This window comes from Nomascus leucogenys, chromosome 22a, assembly GCF_006542625.1.
Source record: "Nomascus leucogenys isolate Asia chromosome 22a, Asia_NLE_v1, whole genome shotgun sequence".
Taxonomy (NCBI): Eukaryota; Metazoa; Chordata; class Mammalia; order Primates; family Hylobatidae; genus Nomascus; species Nomascus leucogenys.
Window position 1 is genome coordinate 115,604,449 of NC_044402.1, and position 21,109 is coordinate 115,625,557.

Sequence of the window (21,109 nt, forward strand, 5' to 3'; positions counted from 1 at the left end):
CTCAGACCCCAATGCTCAGGGCAACGCTTATGCTGATAAGGTAGCTAAAGAAGCAGCTAGTATTCCAACTTCTGTCCCTCATGGCCAGTTTTTCTGCTTCTCATCAGTCACTCCTACTTATTCTCCCACTGAAGTTTTCCACCTATCAATCCCTTCCCACTCAAGGCAAATGGTTCTTAGACTAAGGAAAATACCTCCTTCCAGCCTCACAGGCTCATTCCATTCTATCATCCTTTCATAACCTCTTCCATGTAGGTCACAAGCCACTAGCCCGCCTCTTAGAACCTCTCATTTCCTTTAAGATATTTGCCCTCCATTTCACTCCATCCTTAGCTACCTTCCCCTTGTTCTTCGGACTCTCCTCCTAGCCCCTCCTCTTGCTTGCTTATACTCAGCCCCATGAATAGCAGTGAAAGGTTACTCATAGACACTATGTGCTTTCTAATACACCATAAAAATCGAACCACCCCCTCTACCCAGTTGCCCCATCAATCCCCATTACAACCTCTAACAGCTGCTGCCCTCACTAAATCCCTAAGAGTCTGGGTGCAAGACATCATCTCTTTTGGTGCTCCCTCTCATCTTTTCACTTGACATTTCCAGTTTTGCCTTACAAAGTTCTCTTCTCCCTCTGTGGCTCCTCCACCTACATGTGTCTACCTATCAACTGGACAGGCACATGTACACTAGTTTTCCTTATCCCCAAAAATCAATTTGCAAATAGGACCGAACAGCGCCCTGTTCCCCTCATGACAGCAACACTTCACTACTATTTTGTTTTGTTTTGTTTTGTTTATTATTAATACAAGATGACAGGAATAGGCCTTGACTTACTCACTGCTGAAAAAGGAAGACTCTACATTTTTAAATGAAGAGTGTTGTTTTTACCTAAATCAATCTGGCCTGGTATATAACAACATAAAAAAACTCAAAGATAGAGCCCAAAAACTCGCCAACCAAGCAAGTAATTACACCAAACCCCCTTGGGCGCTCTCTAATTGGATGTCCTGGGTCCTCCCAATTCTTAGTCCTTTAATACCTGGTTTCCTCCTTCTCTTATTCGGACCTTGTGTCTTCTGTTTAGTTTCTCAATTCATACAAAACCACATCCAGGCCATCATCCATCATTCTATATGACAAATGCTCCTTCTAACAAACCCACAGTATCACCCCTTACCCCAAAATCTTTCTTCAGTTTAATCTCTCCCACTCTAGGTTCCCACACCTCCCCTAATCCTGCTCGAAGCAGCCCTGAGAGACATCACCCATTATCTCTCCATACCACCCCAAAAAATTTTCGCTGCGCCAACACTTCACCACTATTTTGTTTTGTTTTTCTTATTAATATAAGAAGACAGGAATGTCAGGCCTCTGAGCCCAAGCCTGCACATATACATCCAGATGGCCTGAGGCAACTGAAGAACCACAAAAGAAGTGAAAATGGCCGGTTCCTGCCTTAACTGATGACATTACCTGGTGAAATTTCTTCTCCTAGTTCAAAAGCTGCCCCACTGAGCACCTTGTGACCCCCACCCCTGCCTGCAAGAGAACAATCCCCTTTGACTGTAATTTTCCACTACCTACCCAAATCCTATAAAACTGCCCCACCCCATCTTCCTTTGCTGACTCCTTTTTCGGACTCAGTCTGCCTGCACCCAGGTGATTAAAAAGCTTTATTGCTCACACAAAGCCTGGTTGGTGGTCTCTTCACATGGACGTGCATAATAATATGTATAACAAATACACCAGAAGACCTGGGTTCAAGTAAGAAGCTCTGCCATTTACCAGCTGTTTAATCTTGGGCAAGTTACCTACTCATAGTAATCTTATTGAGCCCTTACTATATGCATCTATAGACTGCAGGCATCCTTTTGTGTGATACCACAAATTATCTTATTACATGCTATCTTATTAGTTTTATTCTCTTATTTTACTCCCCAACAATGCTATGAAGTAGGTTCTTTGATTATCCCCAACTGAGGCACAAAAGAATTAACTTCCCAATGACACAAAGGTCAAGCTGAGACTTGAATTGAGTACCCTGATCAAAGGCCCAGGGGTTTGATCATTAGGCTCTACTTGTTTCTCTAAGAGTTTTGATTTTTCTCATCTGGAAATGAAAATCACAGTAATTAATCTCTCAGGTTTGGTACAAGAATTGAAAGACAAGTTACATGAAGGAAATCATTATTGTCACTATTCTGTTTTCTCAGACTCCCAAATCAAAAGCCCAGAGAGTGCTTTTATTTCAAACCATTCCTTTGTCCCCCAAATCCACTCTCTAACATATTCTACTACTGCCTCTTCCCAGTATCTTTAAGACTTACTCATTCTTCTCCATTTTTGTTTCTCCAATTACATTAGTGAGAGTACCCACTACTTTTTATATTATAATTTCAATAACTGTGTAATTATTTTTCTTGCTCCATCCTTTCCTTGCCCTGATCTAGTCTTCTGACACTATCTGATTAATATGCACAAAACTCCGTATTTTTATTGCCATGGGTCATTCTTCATTGCTTATGGAATAAAGATATTCCTATCTCTTCACTCTGGTATTTACAACTCTGGGTCTCTTTGTCCAATTTAATAGATTCAAACTCATTTCCCAGTAGAATCTAAAGGAATTTAGGAAAAAGGGGGCATTTCCTTATCTGTTAAGTATCTGATATGCTAGGCACTGCTTGTATTTGGTAGGAAAAACAGACTTAGGTATAGATCCTATGAAGGGAAGACCAGAGGCACAAAAATCAAATAAATGCATACTTAGTCAATTACAATTATAAAGGAGGGCTGGTGTAGGAGTGAAAACTAACCTGGTATAGAGGTTCAGAGAAAGTTCCCTGAAGCAAAATAAACGCTTCACCCCCACCTTCACGAAATTGTTCATTCTCTTCCTTTCCTTACAAAACTCCCCACTCTTCTCCATGCAAATCCAAGTATCCTATTAGTTTTTTTTTAAGGACATAGCTTAAGTCTTATTTATGCTATTAAGCTTTACCTTACTTCTCTAGCCTCCAAAAATCTTTTTTTTTTCTAAAAATCTTTGTGCATTGATGGTTCTTTGTTCCTGCTATCACACTTGATTATGTAATAGATTGTGGACTTTACAGTTACCATAACTTGATTATCCATGTTTTTACCTAGAAATCCTGCGTTCTTTTCCTTTAGATTCCATATGATGCTATAAAAAATAAATATTTGCTTAACAAATAGTTGAGTGTTTTGGGGTGTGCACATCTAGATGCTAGAAATCTATGTAACAAAAGCAGGGACTGGAATCACGGCTGTAATACGTTGAGCAACCTTCCTAAAGCTTGCAATTAACCTAATCCCACTCTTGTTCTTTTGCTTTCAGTTTTATTTGAGCTAAAATTTAATACTCTTTGCACTAACATTGCAGAAAAACTGATTGCTTATTGTTCTGGAAGTTTGGCTATATTAATACTACCTAATGTTAACAAATTCCATAAAAGCCCCAAAGTTAAACCTGCCTATGAAATACATTGGTCCCTGTTATTTACCTTCTGGATTATATATTTAATGCCAAATTTCCACATGAAACCAAAGAGAAATCAACAAAATAAAGACCTTAAATTTCAGTTCTTGGATATGTCTCTGAAAGGAATGTAATCTGCATAACAAAGTTCTATAATTATTTTTCCCGATTTTCAGAGTTCTGCTTATCATAAAACCTAAAAACAGCTAATTAAAGCTAACAGGATTCAGTGGACGTAAGTGAAGTTTTCACAGGAGTTAGGTTCAATTTTGGTCCAAAATTTTTCCAGAATGAACCATGTTAGAGCTGTGTAGAGAGGTGTATGAGAGTTTAGGTATGCCATGTGGCATCCTAATTTATTTGTTACTCTTTGTGGGTTAAATGTCAAAGTACAACACTACTCAAATGGGAGGAATTCCAGCTGATCCACACTTATCGCAGCCCCCACACCCCCTGCAATATTACCACTCTTGAAAAGACTAGTTCACAACAATGATTCAATGATAGGAAGTTCATTTGCCATAGAATCCTTCTGAGTGGTTATCATAGGGCTTCTCAAACTCCAAGAGTTCCATCTCTTCTATATCCAGAATATCTAACTTCTGCCCTTGGAACATGGTGCCCTTTCAGCGAATATGACAAAATAATAACCTGCACAAAAGGCAACCACTCCGGATTGTATTCCCGTTTTCCACTGACTTGTAAGTAAATTTGAACAGACTCCTTTAAACTTCCAGCCTTCAATTATTGTTGCACCAAATTCACTCATTTGTTCAACAAATATTTGTTGGGTGACTAAGTGCCAGGCAATATTCCAGAGAGTAATTCTGTTAGCTGTGCCAACAGCAAGGTGAGCATCTCTACAGACATGAGTGACTCTGTTTGACAGATAGCATAGAGAGTAGAAAGAGGATATGGGAAGTAAGAACAAATTAAATCTTGCTTCAACACTTAGTGAGGCCTGTCACTAAAATCGTTGAAAGTAAATGTCTCCATCTGTAAAACAGTAATAGCTCAAAAACATTTAATGAATGCCTCAACATGCAGGCCCTGCTAGGTAGTAGGAATTCAGTGTGTCCCAAAGCAGATAAGGACACCGCCGTGATGGGGCTGAATATTGCAAGCACGTTTATGCCCTTTGTTATTGCACCATTGAATCTTGTTAGGCTGTGTGGTGGTTTTAAAATGTATCCACAGAATCTTCGGCTCTTTTTCTTTCAAAAGGTGGAGCCTAATTCCCTTAAATATGAGTCAGGCTGAAGCACTTGTTCTCATGAATAGAAGTGGCAGTGTGATGCTCTAAGGTATATAAGGGCAGGACAGAAAAAGGATAGTTTCTGACTATCTTGGATTGCTTGCTCTGGGGAAAGCCAGCTACCCTGTCTCGAGGACACTCAAGTGGCCTCAAGGCCCAGTGGGGGAGAAACTGAGGCCTCCCACCAACTGTCAGTGCCAACGCACCAGCCATGTGAGCTATCCACCTTGGAAACAGATCTTCCAGCCCTACTAGAGTTGTTGGATGACTGACAGCCCAAATCCTGACTGCAAACTCATAAGACACACCGAGGCAAAGCCATGTGGCTAAGTCACTCTTTAATTTCTGACCCCGGCTGGGCGCCGTGGCTCACACCTGCAATCCCAGCACTTTGGGAAGCCAAGGCGGGCAGATCACAAGGTCAAGAAATTGAAACCATCCAGGCCAACATGGTGAAACCCCGTCTCTACTAAAAATACAAAAATTAGCTGGGCATGATGGCGTATGCCTGTAATCCCAGCTACTCGGAAGGCTGAGACAGGATAATCACTTGAACACAGGAGGCGGAGGTCGCAGTGAGCCAAGATCACGCCACTGCACTCCAGCTTGATGACAGAGTGAGACTTCGTCTCAAAAAAAAAAAAAAAAAAAAAAAAAAAAAAAAATTCTGACCCCTAGAAAATGGAGGATGATAAATGTTTATTGTTGTTGCCACTAAGTTTTGAGGGGCAATTTGTTATAGAGCAACAGATAACTAATACAGCCTGTGATATAAACATCTGGATAGATATAAACAATTATGGTGGAAAACTTAACAAACTTCCTTTAGTTTACCTCCCATGCTGTGAAACACAAAATTAAATAACTCTTCACAGACTTCCAATGTTTCCATTACTACAGGATAAAATCTAGACTCCTAGTCTAGTATTCAAAACCCTACATGATGAAACCCCACTCAAATTGATCTCTCTCTCTCTCTTTTTTTTTTTTTTTTTTTTTTTTTTTTAAGAAACAGGGTCTTACTCTCTTTCCCAGGCCTGGAGTACAGTCAGTGGCACAATCATGGCTCACTGCAGCCTTGACCTCCCAGGCTCAAGTGATCTTCCCAACTCAGCCTCCCAAGTAGCTGGCACCACAGGCACATACCACCACATGTGACTAATTTTTTATTTTTATTTTCTTTGTAGAGATCGTGTCTCCCTCTGTTTCCCAGTCTACTCTCAAGCAAAACACTCTACTTTGGCTAGACTAGTCTACCTATCTTTAGCCAGTTAAGCCTGAGAAGTTCTGCCGCCAAGATCTCGATCATGCCCCTTCTGCCTCTTGAAAGCCACTTCCTCTTGTTGCATATTCACTTTTTTTCTTCCAAGCTTAATTTAATCCTGAAGTAATTCTCGATTACCCTAATTCGCAGCCATCTTCTCCTTTTTAAACATCCAGTAGTTTTCATTGCCAATGCTTCCTACTTAATATTTATTTTCCTATTTGCACAATTGTTAAATGTCACTATTAAATCAATGAATATTTGAGTTCCCATTATGTGCAAAGTACTGTGCCAAGATCTATATTTAACACTTTTACTTTAATTATATTTAACTTTTTGTTTTTAAAAATATATTATGGCCCGTAATCTATCTTGTGTGTTTCTTCGCTTTACAATTTGATCGTAAGCAACTTGAGGTCAGAACGCAGTCCTGCTCTTTACAGCCCTAGGCACATCCTTGTAGAATATAAATCTCCAGAAGCATCTTTTTTTACCATCTCCACATAGGGCAGCAATTTCAAAATAATGAAAAGATTTTGACATTTCTCATTCTTTTGATATTTATGAAGCCATAAATGCAGTGTTATAAAGCTAGAGTGGGAAGTGCTTGTTTGCATGGACCTGGGTTCCCTGGGCATGTAACTCATCAATGAAATCATCTTAGAAAAACACCAGTTCAGGAAATTGTGAACACGTCCTTCTTTAGACGCTGCTCCAGCAGTACTCTCTGAGAGGAGGTTTGCTCCTCTTCGCAGCTGTCCTAAAAACGTGTCTTAAATATAAGACATGAAGAGTAGTGTGAGACTTCTTATATCCTGAGGATTCCAGTGAAAGACTGAGTGCTGAAAAGAAGGATAGGACGCTGGCAGCCACCGAAAGCCTGCAAGCTAACTCAGGTGAAAGGCAAGTTCTTCTCTGTGATTATTCAAAGAATTAAATCCATTCTCTGGTTTGTTTTCACAGTGATGAGCTGATCTAAAATTATTTTTAAGTTGAAAAGAAAGGAAAAAGTAGCTCACAAACTTGAAGTAGCATAAGAATCACCTGGCAATTTCTTCAAAATTTAAACTTTCTAGTCCTCAACACCATCCCACTCACCACCACCTCCAACTCCACCTCCACCTCCAGATGCCAACTCAGAAAGCCTAGGGTAATACTCTGCCATCTATCTATTTCAGCAGACATACTTAGATCATTTTGATTGAGGTAGAGTAGCTGGGTACATCTGTTTGTAAATCCCCAAAATAGAGAAAAGACAAAGAAGAAAAATATTGATAATAGCATGTGATTTCTGTATTATTTGCTCCTTAGTTTACTCCATTTTCACTTCCCAAATTTCTCCTAAATTGTGTAAATCTTATTTTGGACAGTATGAAATTAGAGGGTTATGGCTAACCTTGCATTGAAAACCTTCATAGTATAAAGAGTAATTCTCTATTTTTAAAAGAAATCTGCATTTAAAAAATCTGAAAAGAAAATGGAGGATTGAAGGAGGGGGTGTTTAAAAAGCCTAAGGAAATAGCTAGCTCTGATAGAGAAGTATACAGATTTCTTTTAGCCTCAGTTACTATTTCTCTTGGGCAATCAAGAGATCATGTAAAAGAAGACCAAAGTGGAAGTGTCAACTCCAGAATTCCCAATCCAGCCACCAGCTCCTACTCCTTAAAACCATCTCCCACACAGCTGCAGGAACACCTTCTAAACTATTGTCTAGTCCCAGTGGTCCTATTGTATTTGTTTGTACACGTGTGTGTGTGTGCCTATGTATGTGTATTTGTGAGTATTTGGTATATACATAGAAAAAAGTCCTAGCAAATGTACACTGAAATGTTAACAATGGTTCTCTTTAGAGGTTGAGATCATGCATGACTTCCATTTTTTACAGTATGCACACTCGTATCTCATTATTTAATTTTTAATAATGAGCATGTATATCTATAGTCAGAAAAATCTATAAACATTTAAAAATAAAACTAATTTAGTAAAATAATTCCAGTGGCTTCTCATCTCCTTTAAAATAAAGTCTAGGTCTGATGCAATGGCTCACGCCTGTAATCCCAGCACTTTGGGAGGCCAAGGTGGGTGGATCACTTGAGGTCAGGAGTTCGAAACCAGCCTGGCCAACATGGTGAAACCCTGTCTCTACCAAAAATACAAAAATTAGCCTGGCATGATGGCACGCACCTGTAGTCCCAGCTGTTTGGGAGGCTGAGGCAGGAGAATTGCTTGAACCCAGGAGGCAGAAGTTGCAGTGAGCCGAGATTGCGCCACTGCGCTCCAGTCTGGGCAACAGAGCAAGACTCTGTCTCAAAAAAAAAAAAAAAAAAAAAAAAAAACTCTAATACTTTCGGTTTGGACCAAGCAGCCTTATCTTTCAGTACTCAACAAGCATCTTCCTTTTTCAGGCAAAAGAGATTCCAAATTCCTGGTACATCTAACTCTTTCACATTCTATGTCCTCACTCATGTAAGTTGCTTTCTGTAAGAAATGCAACGACGCTGGTTATCTAACTGACAAACTCCTACTCATTCTTCAAGACTCATGCTAAGTCTTAGCACTGAACTCTACATTGGAGCTAAGGAAAAAGAAAAGTTGGTACCCCTGATCCTGTTTTTACTTTGAATATTGAAATTTTGTTCATCATAAGGTTTTGTATTGATTTTGATTTTGTAAAATTCTCTCTTGAACTATTATTGATCTTGATCACTGAGTTTTTTCAAATTCTCTGATTTTGTACTGCACTTGCCTTGGTCCCAGGCAGTTGCTGACTCCAACTTCTTTGCTTCTGTCTTGGACCTACCTCCACTGTGGAATTTTTCACATTGCAATAGTTTCTGATAGACTTATTGCTCTCTTATAGGCTTGATTGCTGTGAGGGCTCATGGCTTTCTTAATTAGTGCTTAATAGATGCAACAGGTGACCTTTAAATATGTGATGATGGCAAGAATAAAGGTGAAACTTTAATAATGTCTCTTAAAATTTATTTTTCTTTTCTTTTTTTTTTTTTGAGACAGAGTTTCACTCTTGTTGCCCAGGCTGGAGTGCAATGGTGTGATCTCAGCTCACTGCAACCTCTGCCTCCTGGGTTCAAGCAATTATCCTGCCTCAGCCTACCAAGTAGCTGGGATTACAGGTGACCACCCCTAGGCCCAGCTAGTTTTTTGTATTTTTAGTAGAGACAGGGTTTCACCATGTTGGCCAGGCTGGTCTCGAACTCCTGACCTCAGGCGATCCACCCAGCTCAGCCTCCCACAAGTGCTGGGATTATAGGCATGAGCCATGGCACCTGGCCCCATAATGTCTCTTAAAATTTCTGAGCCTCAGTTTCCTCATCTGACAAATAATGACAAGATACTAGATTAGCTTCATGATGCTCAAGGACAGATGCTATACTCTATACAAATATAGTATCATAAATAATACAGTATAGAAAATAATGTCCAACACTTTTATAGCTCTTACCATATAGCAGGCACTAATCTAAGTATATCAAGTTTTTGTTTAGTTTAGTTTAGTTTAGTTTTGTTTTTGCTATTTACTTCTCAGATCCAGGTAAATCTGACATTAGCCAGGCATGTTGGTGGATGCCTGTAACCCCAGCTACTCAGGAGGCTGAGGCAGGAGAATCACTTGAACCCGGGTGGCGGAGGTTGCAGTGAGCCGAGATCACGCTACTGCACTCCAGCCTGGGCAACAGAGACAGACTCCATTTCAAAAAAAAAAAAAAGTTATGAAGATGTTATAAATATTCAACCATTCATCTTTACTTATCGGATAGACTTGGACATTAGCACTCCCTATCTGAGAGGAGGCCCTGTCTGACAAAAGGCCTTCTGCTCTTATGAAGGAAAGAGAAAAGGAGTAAAAACCAGAAGACATTTGGTTCCCATGGCCGATTTCACTGAGACAATCACCTTTGGGAAGCTTGCAAGGTAGACCACACAATGTGGGGATGATACAGGATGGAGAGAAAATACCCTTCCTTACTCTTAATTTTTCTACTTGTTAAAATTAAGTTTTGTTGTACTTCAGAGATATTTCCTATTCTCTGATGCAATTCTGTATACTGAGCCTAAGAGGGCATTAGCTGACAAATCTTGTCATCGTGTTAGCTGGCATTAGGGCGTGCCCATCCACATTGCATGAGAGTCAGGCCAGGAGCTGGGGGAGATGGACCACTGCCAGCAGGAGGTGTAGTCATCCCTGTGAGTGAGGCAGCCCTGTCCACATCTCCCTCCGCTCTGCATGTTTCAGACAGCTCTGCACAGGACACTGGAGAAAACAGGGTCCCAATTAAATCCCAATTTCAGTTTCTATGGCTTCCACAGAATTTATCTCCATGTTGGTATCTGAAGGGTCAGTAATGTTTCCCAAAAAGTCACTTACTACAATTTGCTGATGGAGGAAGTACAGGATGGGTCTTTGGCCGTGAAATTCAAAAGCTGTTCCAAAATTTTCTGAAACTTCTTAAGCAAGAAGCAGTCTGTTAATGCTCCTACACAAAAATCTCTCCTACATATTTGGAACTCTTTCGTATTCGTGATGGAAATTTCCAGGTGGATGTAGCTGGGAAGGAGTGACGGGGCTTTATATTCATATTCTTTCCCCCATATGGGCATTATAGACATTATTTTGATCCCATAGTCAGATTTACCTGGATCTGAAAAGTAAATAGCAAACCTAAACAAACTAACTCCTTGTCCCTTACCCATTTCAGACTCACATTGAGTTTTTTTTTACTATCTATCATTGGGTGAATTTTGTAATCCAGTCACCCATATAAATCTTCCAAACTGTATCAGATTCTGACCTGCTGCATTCTGACTGTGTTCCCTGTTAGGAATCATGCTATACCTTGTGAGTACGGTGGTATGAGGTGATTTCTGCTATTAATATACTACCTATCCAATAAGTGAGTCACGATTGACGCATCAAACACTTAAAGACCATTATAAGCCAATTCTTCAACAAGAGAGATATAAAGGAAAATTGATTGGGGTTTGAGTGATCAGACAAGGCTAAATGGGAGCACCCTGGATGTGAGCTTGGCTTTTAATTGGCATGCGGGGAAGATATAAGGACGTGCATCAACGTGGGAGTGAGAATGAGATGTGTGGAGGACATTCAGACACCTCCTGCCTAAGCACAGGCATTCTACTGCAGAACAGAATGAACACAAAGTTGGAAGAATCCTGATTATGCAGGTCTTGAAAGTCAGACAAAGAGAAGGTGAAACCTAATGGGTCCAAATAGTATTCTAGGGAGATTATCTGATGATGAAACATGGAAAGAGTTGGAGTTAGGGCTTCCAGACACACACACACACACACACACACACACACACACACACACACTTTCACACAGTCACAAAGCTATGGAAGCAATCCAAGCATGAGACAATGGGATCTTGAACCAAGGGGTGGCAGGAAGGATGGAAGGGCAGCAGTAACTCTGGGACACATTTCACAAATGGATTCTGGCTTGCATGCCAGCGGTTATGGGAGGTAAAGGAAGGGAGGAGTCATGGATGATTCAGATGTTTCTAACCTGAAAGACTAACTAGTGTTGCTGGTACTCATGAGAATGCAGAAACTGGATTGGGCAATCCACAGCAAAAGACGAATGATGATGCATTCTGAGCTTCTCAGAACAACAACGAAAAAACCTATGTAAATTTTTAGCCAATCAAGATAGCAAACGAAATTATTTCTTGTGGGTCCTTCAGTTTTCATCATTAGATCACTGGTGTGCTGGAGAGCAAGGTGCAGTCTGGAATCCTGCACTCATGCCCTTGTCCTCACTTCCCTGAAAACATACCACAGGAAAAGTCAGCAGCAAGAGCAAGGCGAGAACACACCTCACTCCTCTGACTTTCACAACCCTCATCAGTGAGATGCCCCAGAGGCTCTTTCAACATTAAGACTGTACAATAGCTCCTCTTAACAATTCGGGCGCTGGAGTCATAACAACATGCATGGATCCCACAAACCACTTGCTGATCAACAATTTCAATCTTCCTTCTCACATTTTTTTTCCCAGAGCTACTAACAAGTAGAAAAACAACTTGAGTTCATTTTTACAGCAATGCTCAATCTATGATAGTCCTAATAAGTGGTATGAGGAAGAAAAATGAGTTACTGTAATGAACCAGACCTCAGGACTGCCATCGGTGGCACCCATGACCTAGATAAAACCACCTGTCTGCAGGTATCTTGTCCAAAAATCCAGGCTCCAGCACATAATAACGATGTGAACATTGGTAAATTACTTAACACGCTTTTTCGTGTCTCAATTTTCTCATCTTTAAAATAGGGACAATCCTATTACAAGGTCCAAAGAAATGATGTGAGTATTAACTAAGGCATGCAAAGTACTTAGCACAGTGTCTGACACACAACAGTGTTCAATAAATGTTGATCCCTGTTATTGCTTGTATGCATCCCTGAAGATAAAGGGTATGCTTTGGAGGCACAAAAAAGAAAAGTCAGGCTGAAAATGTTGGACGTTCTTGCATTTACCAAAGCTGTTGAGTAACATCTGGATGGGTGCTATTTAGTATAACTCTGTGATAATATAAATTTGGATATAATTCAATTCGTGGCTGGCTCCTGCCTTCCATCGGCCCTGATTTTCAAATGCAAGATGGGCTGAATTTCTTATCCGCAGAGGGCCCAGGAGTGTTAGAAAGTGACAGCCTTGAGATAGTTGGGGCTTAATGTAATGTATGGTCATATTTGCACAGTATGATTTCCACTGTACTTTTAGAGGTATTTAGGGAACAATAGAAAAACACTGTTTTTCATTAACTTCACAAAAGTGTGACTCCTTATTTGACATGACTACTTTTTCTGGAGTCTACTTATCTCATTCTGTCAGGGTTTTACTGTACTTGAAAAATAGTTGCACAGCAATTAGGGACTGCTTGTGTGGACATTCATGGGTATATATGTATTAAAGGGAGACAAAATAAGCTTGCTGCACATTACAGCTTGGCTTAGTCTAAGTGTGTCTTGTAGAGATTTGTGCTGCTTTGTTGGCCCTTGTTCCTAAGCAGGGTTTTTTTGGCTTTAACATTTGCCTCTTGACAAGCTGCTGCATGTGGAGATTATAAGAGGTTGAAACTACTTCAAACTTGGCACCTCAGCTCATTTCTTCCCTGTTTGAATGAGAAGAATTAGGGCCTGCCTGCCAGGCTTAAAAGGTTTTCTTTACCTGGGATTTATTATTTGCAGAGGCTAGTTACCTAAGCCGTTTGTTGCAACACAAAAGGGAGTGAGTGAAGTCAGGTGATGTCAGGAATATGTATGTTATCTGCACCAGCACCAGTGGTGTCAGGGATTGCAGCTGGTTCCCGCTCATCAAAAATGCAGACTTCTCCAGATGCCCAACAATCAAAAAGACTAGGAAGGGAATCCTTTATGTCACTAATTATATTTGTTCTAAATGAGTTATCAAGTCCTACAGACCTGCCTGACTCTTCTGGGAGCAGAACGTACCCACAGTATTACAGAACAGAAGTTGCTGTGGGATCCATGCATGTTGTTATGACTCCAGCGCCCGAATTGTTAAGAGGAGCTATTGTACAGTCTTAATGTTGAAAGAGCCTCTGGGGCATCTCACTGATGAGGGTTGTGAAAGTCAGAGGAGTGAGGTGTGTTCTGGCCTTGCTCTTGCTGCTGACTTTTCCCATGGTATGTTTTCAAGGAAGTGAGGGCAAGGGCATGAGTGCAGGATTCCAGACTGCACCCTGTTCTCTAGCACACCCATGATCTAATGATGAAGACTGAGGGACCCACCATGGCTGAGTTTCATTTAGAGGTGGATTCTAGAGTTTCATCTTCACTTCTCTATTGCCCAACTAGCACTGTAGCCCACAAATGATTTTAACTCTATTAAAGAGGACCTAATTTCTATGATACTTCAGCTACAATGCTTCACGAAGAATTAGTTGGACACAGGTAGCACTGAATACTAATAGGATAACTCTAATACATACATTGGAATGCAGCTACTCCCCATATTTCTTGATTTCATACTTGAGACAAAGCAGGGGTGCTTCCAATCCTAGTTTCTAATTTTAGTTCACTTTTACAAAATGTAAATGATGCAATGTGAAAAATTAGTACTGACTACTAGATGTAAGAAATGTGAGTTCATGAGCTTAAAACCAGATTCTGGAGCCAGACTGCTTAGTTTCAAATCCTGACACCACCACTTATTAACAGTACCATCTTGGTCAAGTTACTTAAGTTCTCTGTGCATTAGTTTTCTCAACTGTGAGATGAATAATACAGTCACCATCTTACTAAGTGTCTGGTGCACAGTATGAGATCAAGAAATATTTTTATTATGATGAATTATTGACCAATTCTAATCTTTCAGCATAAAAGACATATATGAGAAACAAAGAAAAATAAGAGCAATTTAAAAAACAGGATAAAAGCATCTAAATCCAAATTGTCATCTCGAAGTTATTCCTTCTACGACAAAAGAGGGGGAAAAGGCCAGGCGTGGTGACTCACGCCTGTAATCCCAGCACTTTGGGAGGCAAAGGCGGTGGATCACAAGGTCAGGAGTTCCAGACCAGCCTGGCCAAGATGGTGAAATCCCGTCTCTGCTAAAAATACAAAAATTAGCCGGGCATGGTGGTGGGTTGCCTGTAATCCCAGCTACTCAGGAGGCTGAGGCAGAGAATTGCTTGAACCCGGGAGGCAGAGGTGGCAGCAAGCTGAGATTGCACCACTGTACTCTAGCCTGGGTGACAGAACGAGACTCTGTCTCAAAAAAAAAAGGTAGGGGTGGGGGGGCGGGGGGGGCGGGGAGAAAAAGTAACTGCTTCTCTACCAGTCTTACATTCTCCAAATTACTCCATAGCACCTCTAATTACAAAATTACATTTTATATTCTATTGATTATAGAATGTATTGAAACTTTGGGCATAATTTTTACTTGGCTCTTGTTTACCCAAATAGGAGTTTCAGACTTAGAAAAAATTTGTGTGTAAAAGGGTAAGATGTGGTAAATCTCATGGACAAAGAAGCGGTTTTCACCACCTTTCTTTCCTATCCCACATGACTGAATTTCGGCAAACTGTAATCTCCCTGTGTTGCAGGTTTCTCATTTGTAAAGTGAGAGGGTCACTTCTAGTTGTAATAACAAACCAAAAAACTATTTTTTAGACTGAGTCTGATAAGGTCTAAGAGACTAACAAACATACTTTCAGTGTTTGAACCATCCTATAATTTTGTACTGTCCTACCCACAAACAGAAAGATAATCACTTCCTTGGCTAGTTATTATTAGAGTATGATAATAGGTCCATAGTAAAAAGTTACTCATCTCCTCCCAGATACAATGTTTTTTCAGAGCTCTTTAGGTTAGGCCTAAGGGGCACATGTCACATTATTTCTCTAGTATTTTTTTTCTTCCTAATTTAGTAGAATTATAAGAGCTTTCCACAGTTTTCTCCATGAATCGCTAATGCTATCAGGTAACACCAATTAATTTAAGACTACTCATTCAAAGACCTTATATTTCTCTCTTGGAAGTTTTACAAGAAGAACTTTATGTAACTGAAAAGTCCTTAAAAACAAGAAATTGGTGAAAATAGATGTTGAAAGGAGCTATTAAAATCCTCCCATCACTATTGTTAGAAAATTGATAGTTAGCATATTAAACCAGAATATTTAAGAGTATTTGTCCTACTTATATGGTATTCCTGAAGCCCATTCTACTTAAGATATGTACAAATATATGAATGGGTTATTTCTGAGACCCATGCTACTTAAGATATGAACAAACATATAAACTCCAACAGTATATGGAGTCAATCTGTTATAAATAACTAATATACACATAATACGAAGAGAGCAAAATTATGCTGTTTTTATGAACAATCAAATAAAATCTCATCAATAACTCAAATGACTTGAGAAAAAATCCTTTAGAAATAAGGTACTATTGGCCGGGTGCAGTGGCTCACGCCTGTAATCCCAGCACTTTGGGAGGCCGAGGTGGGTGGATCACAAGGTCAGGAGATCAAGACCATCCTGGCTAACACGGTGAAACCCCGTCTCTACTAAAAATACAAAAAAAAATTAGCTAGGCGTGGTGGCAGGTGCCTGTAGTCCCAGCTACTCAGGAGGCTGAGGCAGGAGAATGGTGTGAACCCAGGAGGCGGAGCTTGCAGTGAGCAGAGATCGTGCCACTGCACTCCAGCCCGGGTGACAGAGTGAGACTACGTCTCAACAAAACAAAACAAAAAAGAAATAAGGTACTATTTAAATGTAAGGAACTATTTATTCTAGCACTAACAGTTTAAATGCTTTCCACTAACCGAGTTGACATTTTCTTTTGAATTAGCCTATTGAGCATGATTCACATAAATTCTGCTATGGTTCTCATCTGATTTCTTAGAACTGGGTGATTCAAAAACACTGTAATTATTTTTAAAAGTCACTAGCTTTTTACTCTCTTTACAAAATAATTCAGCATTGTCTTCTTTTACATAGCAAATTACCATAATTTATGTGAAATACAATCCAATTTATAGAAATTTGATTTACAGGAAGCTTTTTAAGAGATGGCTGCTTTGTGAAGCAAGAAGCATCTGGTTTGACTTTTCCTCCTCTTCTAAGAAAACCGGCTTCACAGGGAAAAAATAAAAATGAAAACAGCATTCATCAAGCCACTGGGGTTAAAACCCTCATACCCCTCAGTTCTGAGGACTTTTCTTAGTCCTTTCTACTTTTTCATTCTGGATCCAAAAGAAAATAACGGAGTGTCAGGCATTCTGCCCATTTTACAACTTGACAATTACTAAATGTAACTGAAAGAGCGCTAATTAGAGAACAATCTTCTCTTGAACTAAATGTGTTGACACACTTACACCATTCAAATATCAGCCCTAAAGAAAGAGAAGAGATTTGTATACTACTCTGGATTTTCATTTGTTCAGTTGATCAAATACAAGACTATGGTTTCCATTACAAAAGTAAAGAATGATATAGCATGAGATTGCTGCTTGTTTGTGCTGTGCATATCATGGCAAGATTCATGAAATGAATAATAAATGGGTCAAAATTTTATAAAGGCTAAAATATCTTCTGGCTTCTACAAGCTTCATATTTTTCTAGATAAATATTACAAACTCAACTTTCTGACTAACTTGAAAATCTAGGGTAAAAAACCCACAAATTGTTCATATTAATCCTTCCAAGTGAAAACACTATACAAAAAAAATTTTTTGAAATGAAACACTAAAGTGGTACCAAAATAATTTTAACTAGAATCCAAAAATTAGGGAAATAAACAAATGTCATTTACTTACAAGTTGGTTTTGCAGTTGGAGGAAATTTGGTCCGAGTAATAGCCAAAATTATGAAAATAATGACCGGCCATAAGATCAAGACAAGTGTCCAAAGCTGCAAAATAATGGTAGAAAAAATCATTAGTTTTATTGTTGAACCAAAGATTTTTAAAACCTGACTACAAAAAGTGTGTCATACTATCATATTTCAACACAAGCTGAATATTTGACCAACTGTAGATATTATTAATAAAAAATGAATGAGAGATTTTTTTAATATGTAAAAGACCTGTAAATGCACAGATGATTTTTCCAGGCTTAAAACCATGAAATAACCTTCTGAAGATTTATTTTGGGTCACCTCTCATGACTGCCCCAATCATGATTATATTAAAATTAACCCTGATTGGTTACTTCATTCCTTAAAAATCCTTTAGAGTTTCCCACTTCCCTATTGGATAAGACACAATGTTCTAAACAGGCCATACAAAACCCAAAATAATTTCAACCTATGCCTATTTTAGCCCTTTCAATGTCAGCATTCTATGCTCAGTCATAAAGACTGGTGTGTGAAGTGCGTCATGACCCACAAATATTGTTGAATAAATGAACCTAAGAATGAACCAAAAAAGAAATAATTGAGTCAATGACTAAAGAAGTAAAAAGGAACTTCAAGTCCCATGCAGTCCTATGTACTACTTAATGTCTTGTGTGTCTGCTTCTATCATAGAACTTACACTGTTATAGTCAACGATTTTTTTTTTTTTTTTTGCCTAGTTCCCAAATCAACTGGACGTTCATTTATGGTAGGGGCAGTGTCTTATTGATACCTAAATTTCCACCACTCGATGAAAAATAGATGCTCAAAAACACATACTGCATTGAAATTTCTTTTTTTTCTTTTTTTCTTTTTTTTTTTTTGAGACAGAGTCTTGCTCTGTCACCCAGGCTGGAGTGCAGCGGCGTGATCTTGGCTTGCTGCAACCTCTGCCTCCCAGGTTCAAACAATCCTCTGCCTCAGTCTTCCAAGTAGCTAGGATTACAGGCACCCGCCACCATGCCTGGCTAATTTTTGTATTTTTAGTAGGGATGAGGTTTCACCATCTTGGCTAGGCTGGTCTTGAACTCCTGACCTTGTGATCCACCTACCTCAGCCTCCCAAAGTGCTGGGATTACAGGCGTGTGAGCCACTATGCCCCGCCTGAAATTTCCATTAGAGAATTTCACTTTAAGTACTTTAGGAGCTGCTTTTCCTCCCCATGTAGAAGTGATTCAGTTTGAACACTAACTCCATAATATTTTATAGACCTATATAATTGGCTCCAGAACCATGAAAAACATATTCACAAGAACATTAACTGTGATATCCAAATAGTTATGGTGCTAAAACCAAACCACAGGGACAAATTTTGCCTATACTTAATAAAATGAAACTTGGAACTGTATAGTTTTGTGGTCAGACTTATCTTTTCTTTCCCACTTTTCAGACACAATTTGCTTCAGCCAAATCTCAAACTATCTACCTGGAGCTCTTCAATTCACTAAAGCAATCCAAACCCCATGAATTACTGATCCTTAAATAACTCCTAATCTACATTTGCTACTAAAATCTCCATTTTGTGTCCAAGAGTGCTGCTCTCCTCGCTGGTAGGCCTGTCACCAACTTCTTAGACTTTGGGTATAACGGTAAGTTTTCAAAAATAGAAGTTCACGAAGTTCACTGTAGATCCAAGGAATCCTGAGGCACTCGGTATGAACATAGCTTGAAAAGCACCCATACAGACTGTACAACTTAATCTAAAACAGCACTTCTCAAACACTAGTGTGGACTTCCTGATCAATTCGGGATCTTGTAAACATACAGATTATGGTTCAGTAGATCTGAGGTGGGGGCTGAGATTCTGCATTTCTAAGAAGCTCCCAGGTAAGTGATGCTGATGCAGCTGGTCCATGGACTGCACTTTGAGGAGAGTGGATCTAGATGTATGCCACCCTACCTATCTTCCAGGAGTGTTTACAAAGTCCTGGAATATTTTTGTTGGAAAATTTCTTTGGGATCACCTAATGAATAGAATTCAGGGCATTTGTAAATTTGAATGGGAGAAAAAGAGATTATATTTTTTTCTCTAGCTTGTTATTAACATTTAGTATTTCCATTAAGGACGAATGTAGGCAATGAACCACAGTGTTCTTAGAAGTACCTGTGACTTTGTCACTAATAGAAATTATGGATATTTAAAAATCACAGAGTTGTTGCACATACCTTAAAGTGCTGTTTATACTAAATACTACTTAAAATTAGTTATGAATTCACCACTAGACCTTTTATTTAATACTATAATAAAGAGACACACATATTACCATATCATAAATTTGCTTTTTTTTTCTTTGAGATGGAGTCTTGCTCTGTCGCCAGGCTGGAGTGCAGTGGTGCAACCTCGGCTCACTGCAACCTCCACCTCCTAGGTTCAAGCAATTCTCCTGCCTCAGCCTCCAGAGTAGCTGGGACTACAGGCACATGCCAGCACGCCCAGCTAATTTTTGTATTTTTAGTAGAGACGGGGTTTCACCATGTAGGCCAGGATGGTCTTGATCCCTTTACCTCGTGATCTGCCCGCCTTGGCCTCCCAAAATGCTGGAATTACAGGTGTTAGTCACTGCACCCGGCCAAATTTGCTTTTTTAATACCTTGATAACTGAATTTCAATATAATTGGTTTTATTTATAATCCTTTTTATTTTATTTTACATAATGAATTTTAAAACATTATTCTTAAAGGAGCTGTAGGTTTGACCAAACTGCCAAAGCCATCCTGAGGTCCTGTGATCTGATCCAACTCTTTTTCTCTGGGTGCAGAAAGTTAGCATAACTTGTCCAAAGTCATATATCCAATTGTGAGGCAGAGCAGGGGACAAGGATCTGAATCCCAAGATACATAGGAGGCCAGGATTTTTTTTTTTATAATTATCATGCTGTTCTGAGCAGCAAATAAGAAAGCATTACAGAAAGTGTATTGCAAAAATATGAGTGCTACAGAAATGTAAGATGTGTTATTATTCTAGCCTCATCTCTGATTTATTTCAAAATTGGAGCTTGTTCTTTAAAGATCCTGGATACAGGTATCATCTTTATTTTACGTTTCTCATTTGAAATGTAGACTAGGCCGGGCGCAGTGGCTCACGCTTGTAATCCCAGCACTTTGGGAGGACAAGGCGGGCGGATCACGAGGTCAGGAGATCGAGACCACGGTGAAACCCCGTCTCTACTAAAAATACAAAAAAATTAGCCGGGCGTGGTGGCGGGCGCCTGTAGTCCCAGCTACTCAGAGAGGCTGAGGCAGGAGAATGGCGTGAACCCGGGAGGCAGAGCTTGCAGCGAGCCGAGATTGCGCCACTGCACTCCAGCCTGGGCGACAGAGTGAGACTCAGTCTCAAAAAAAAAAAAAAAAAGAAATGTAGACTAGAAAGAATTAAGGTTAAAAAATTAGGCCGGGCGCGGTGGCTCAAGCCTGTAATCCTCGCACTTTGGGAGGCCGAGGTGGGCGGATCACAAAGTCAGGAGTTCGAGACCATCCTGGCCAACATAGTGAAACCCTGTCTCTACTAAAAATACAAAACAAATTAGCAGGGTGTGGTGGCGGGCGCCTTTAGTCCCAGCTACTCGGGAGGCTGAGGCAGGAGAATGGCGTGAACCCGGGAGGCGGAGCTTGCAGTGAGCCGAGATGGTGCCTCTGCACTCCAGCCTGGGGGACTGAGCCAGACTGTGTTTCAAAAAAAAAAAAAA

At 39.8% G+C, this 21,109-nt stretch overlaps 1 protein-coding gene across 1 annotated transcript in view; it reads right to left on the bottom strand.

The window, feature by feature from the left end:
* The window catches only part of ABCA12 (ATP binding cassette subfamily A member 12), a 216,674-nt gene that overhangs the window by 165,624 nt on the left and 29,941 nt on the right, over nt 1–21,109 (bottom strand). The window contains exon 2 of the mRNA XM_030802777.1: nt 17,348–17,441. Within this exon, the coding sequence (XP_030658637.1) occupies nt 17,348–17,441 (94 nt within the window). The remainder of the gene's footprint in view (nt 1–17,347; nt 17,442–21,109) is intronic.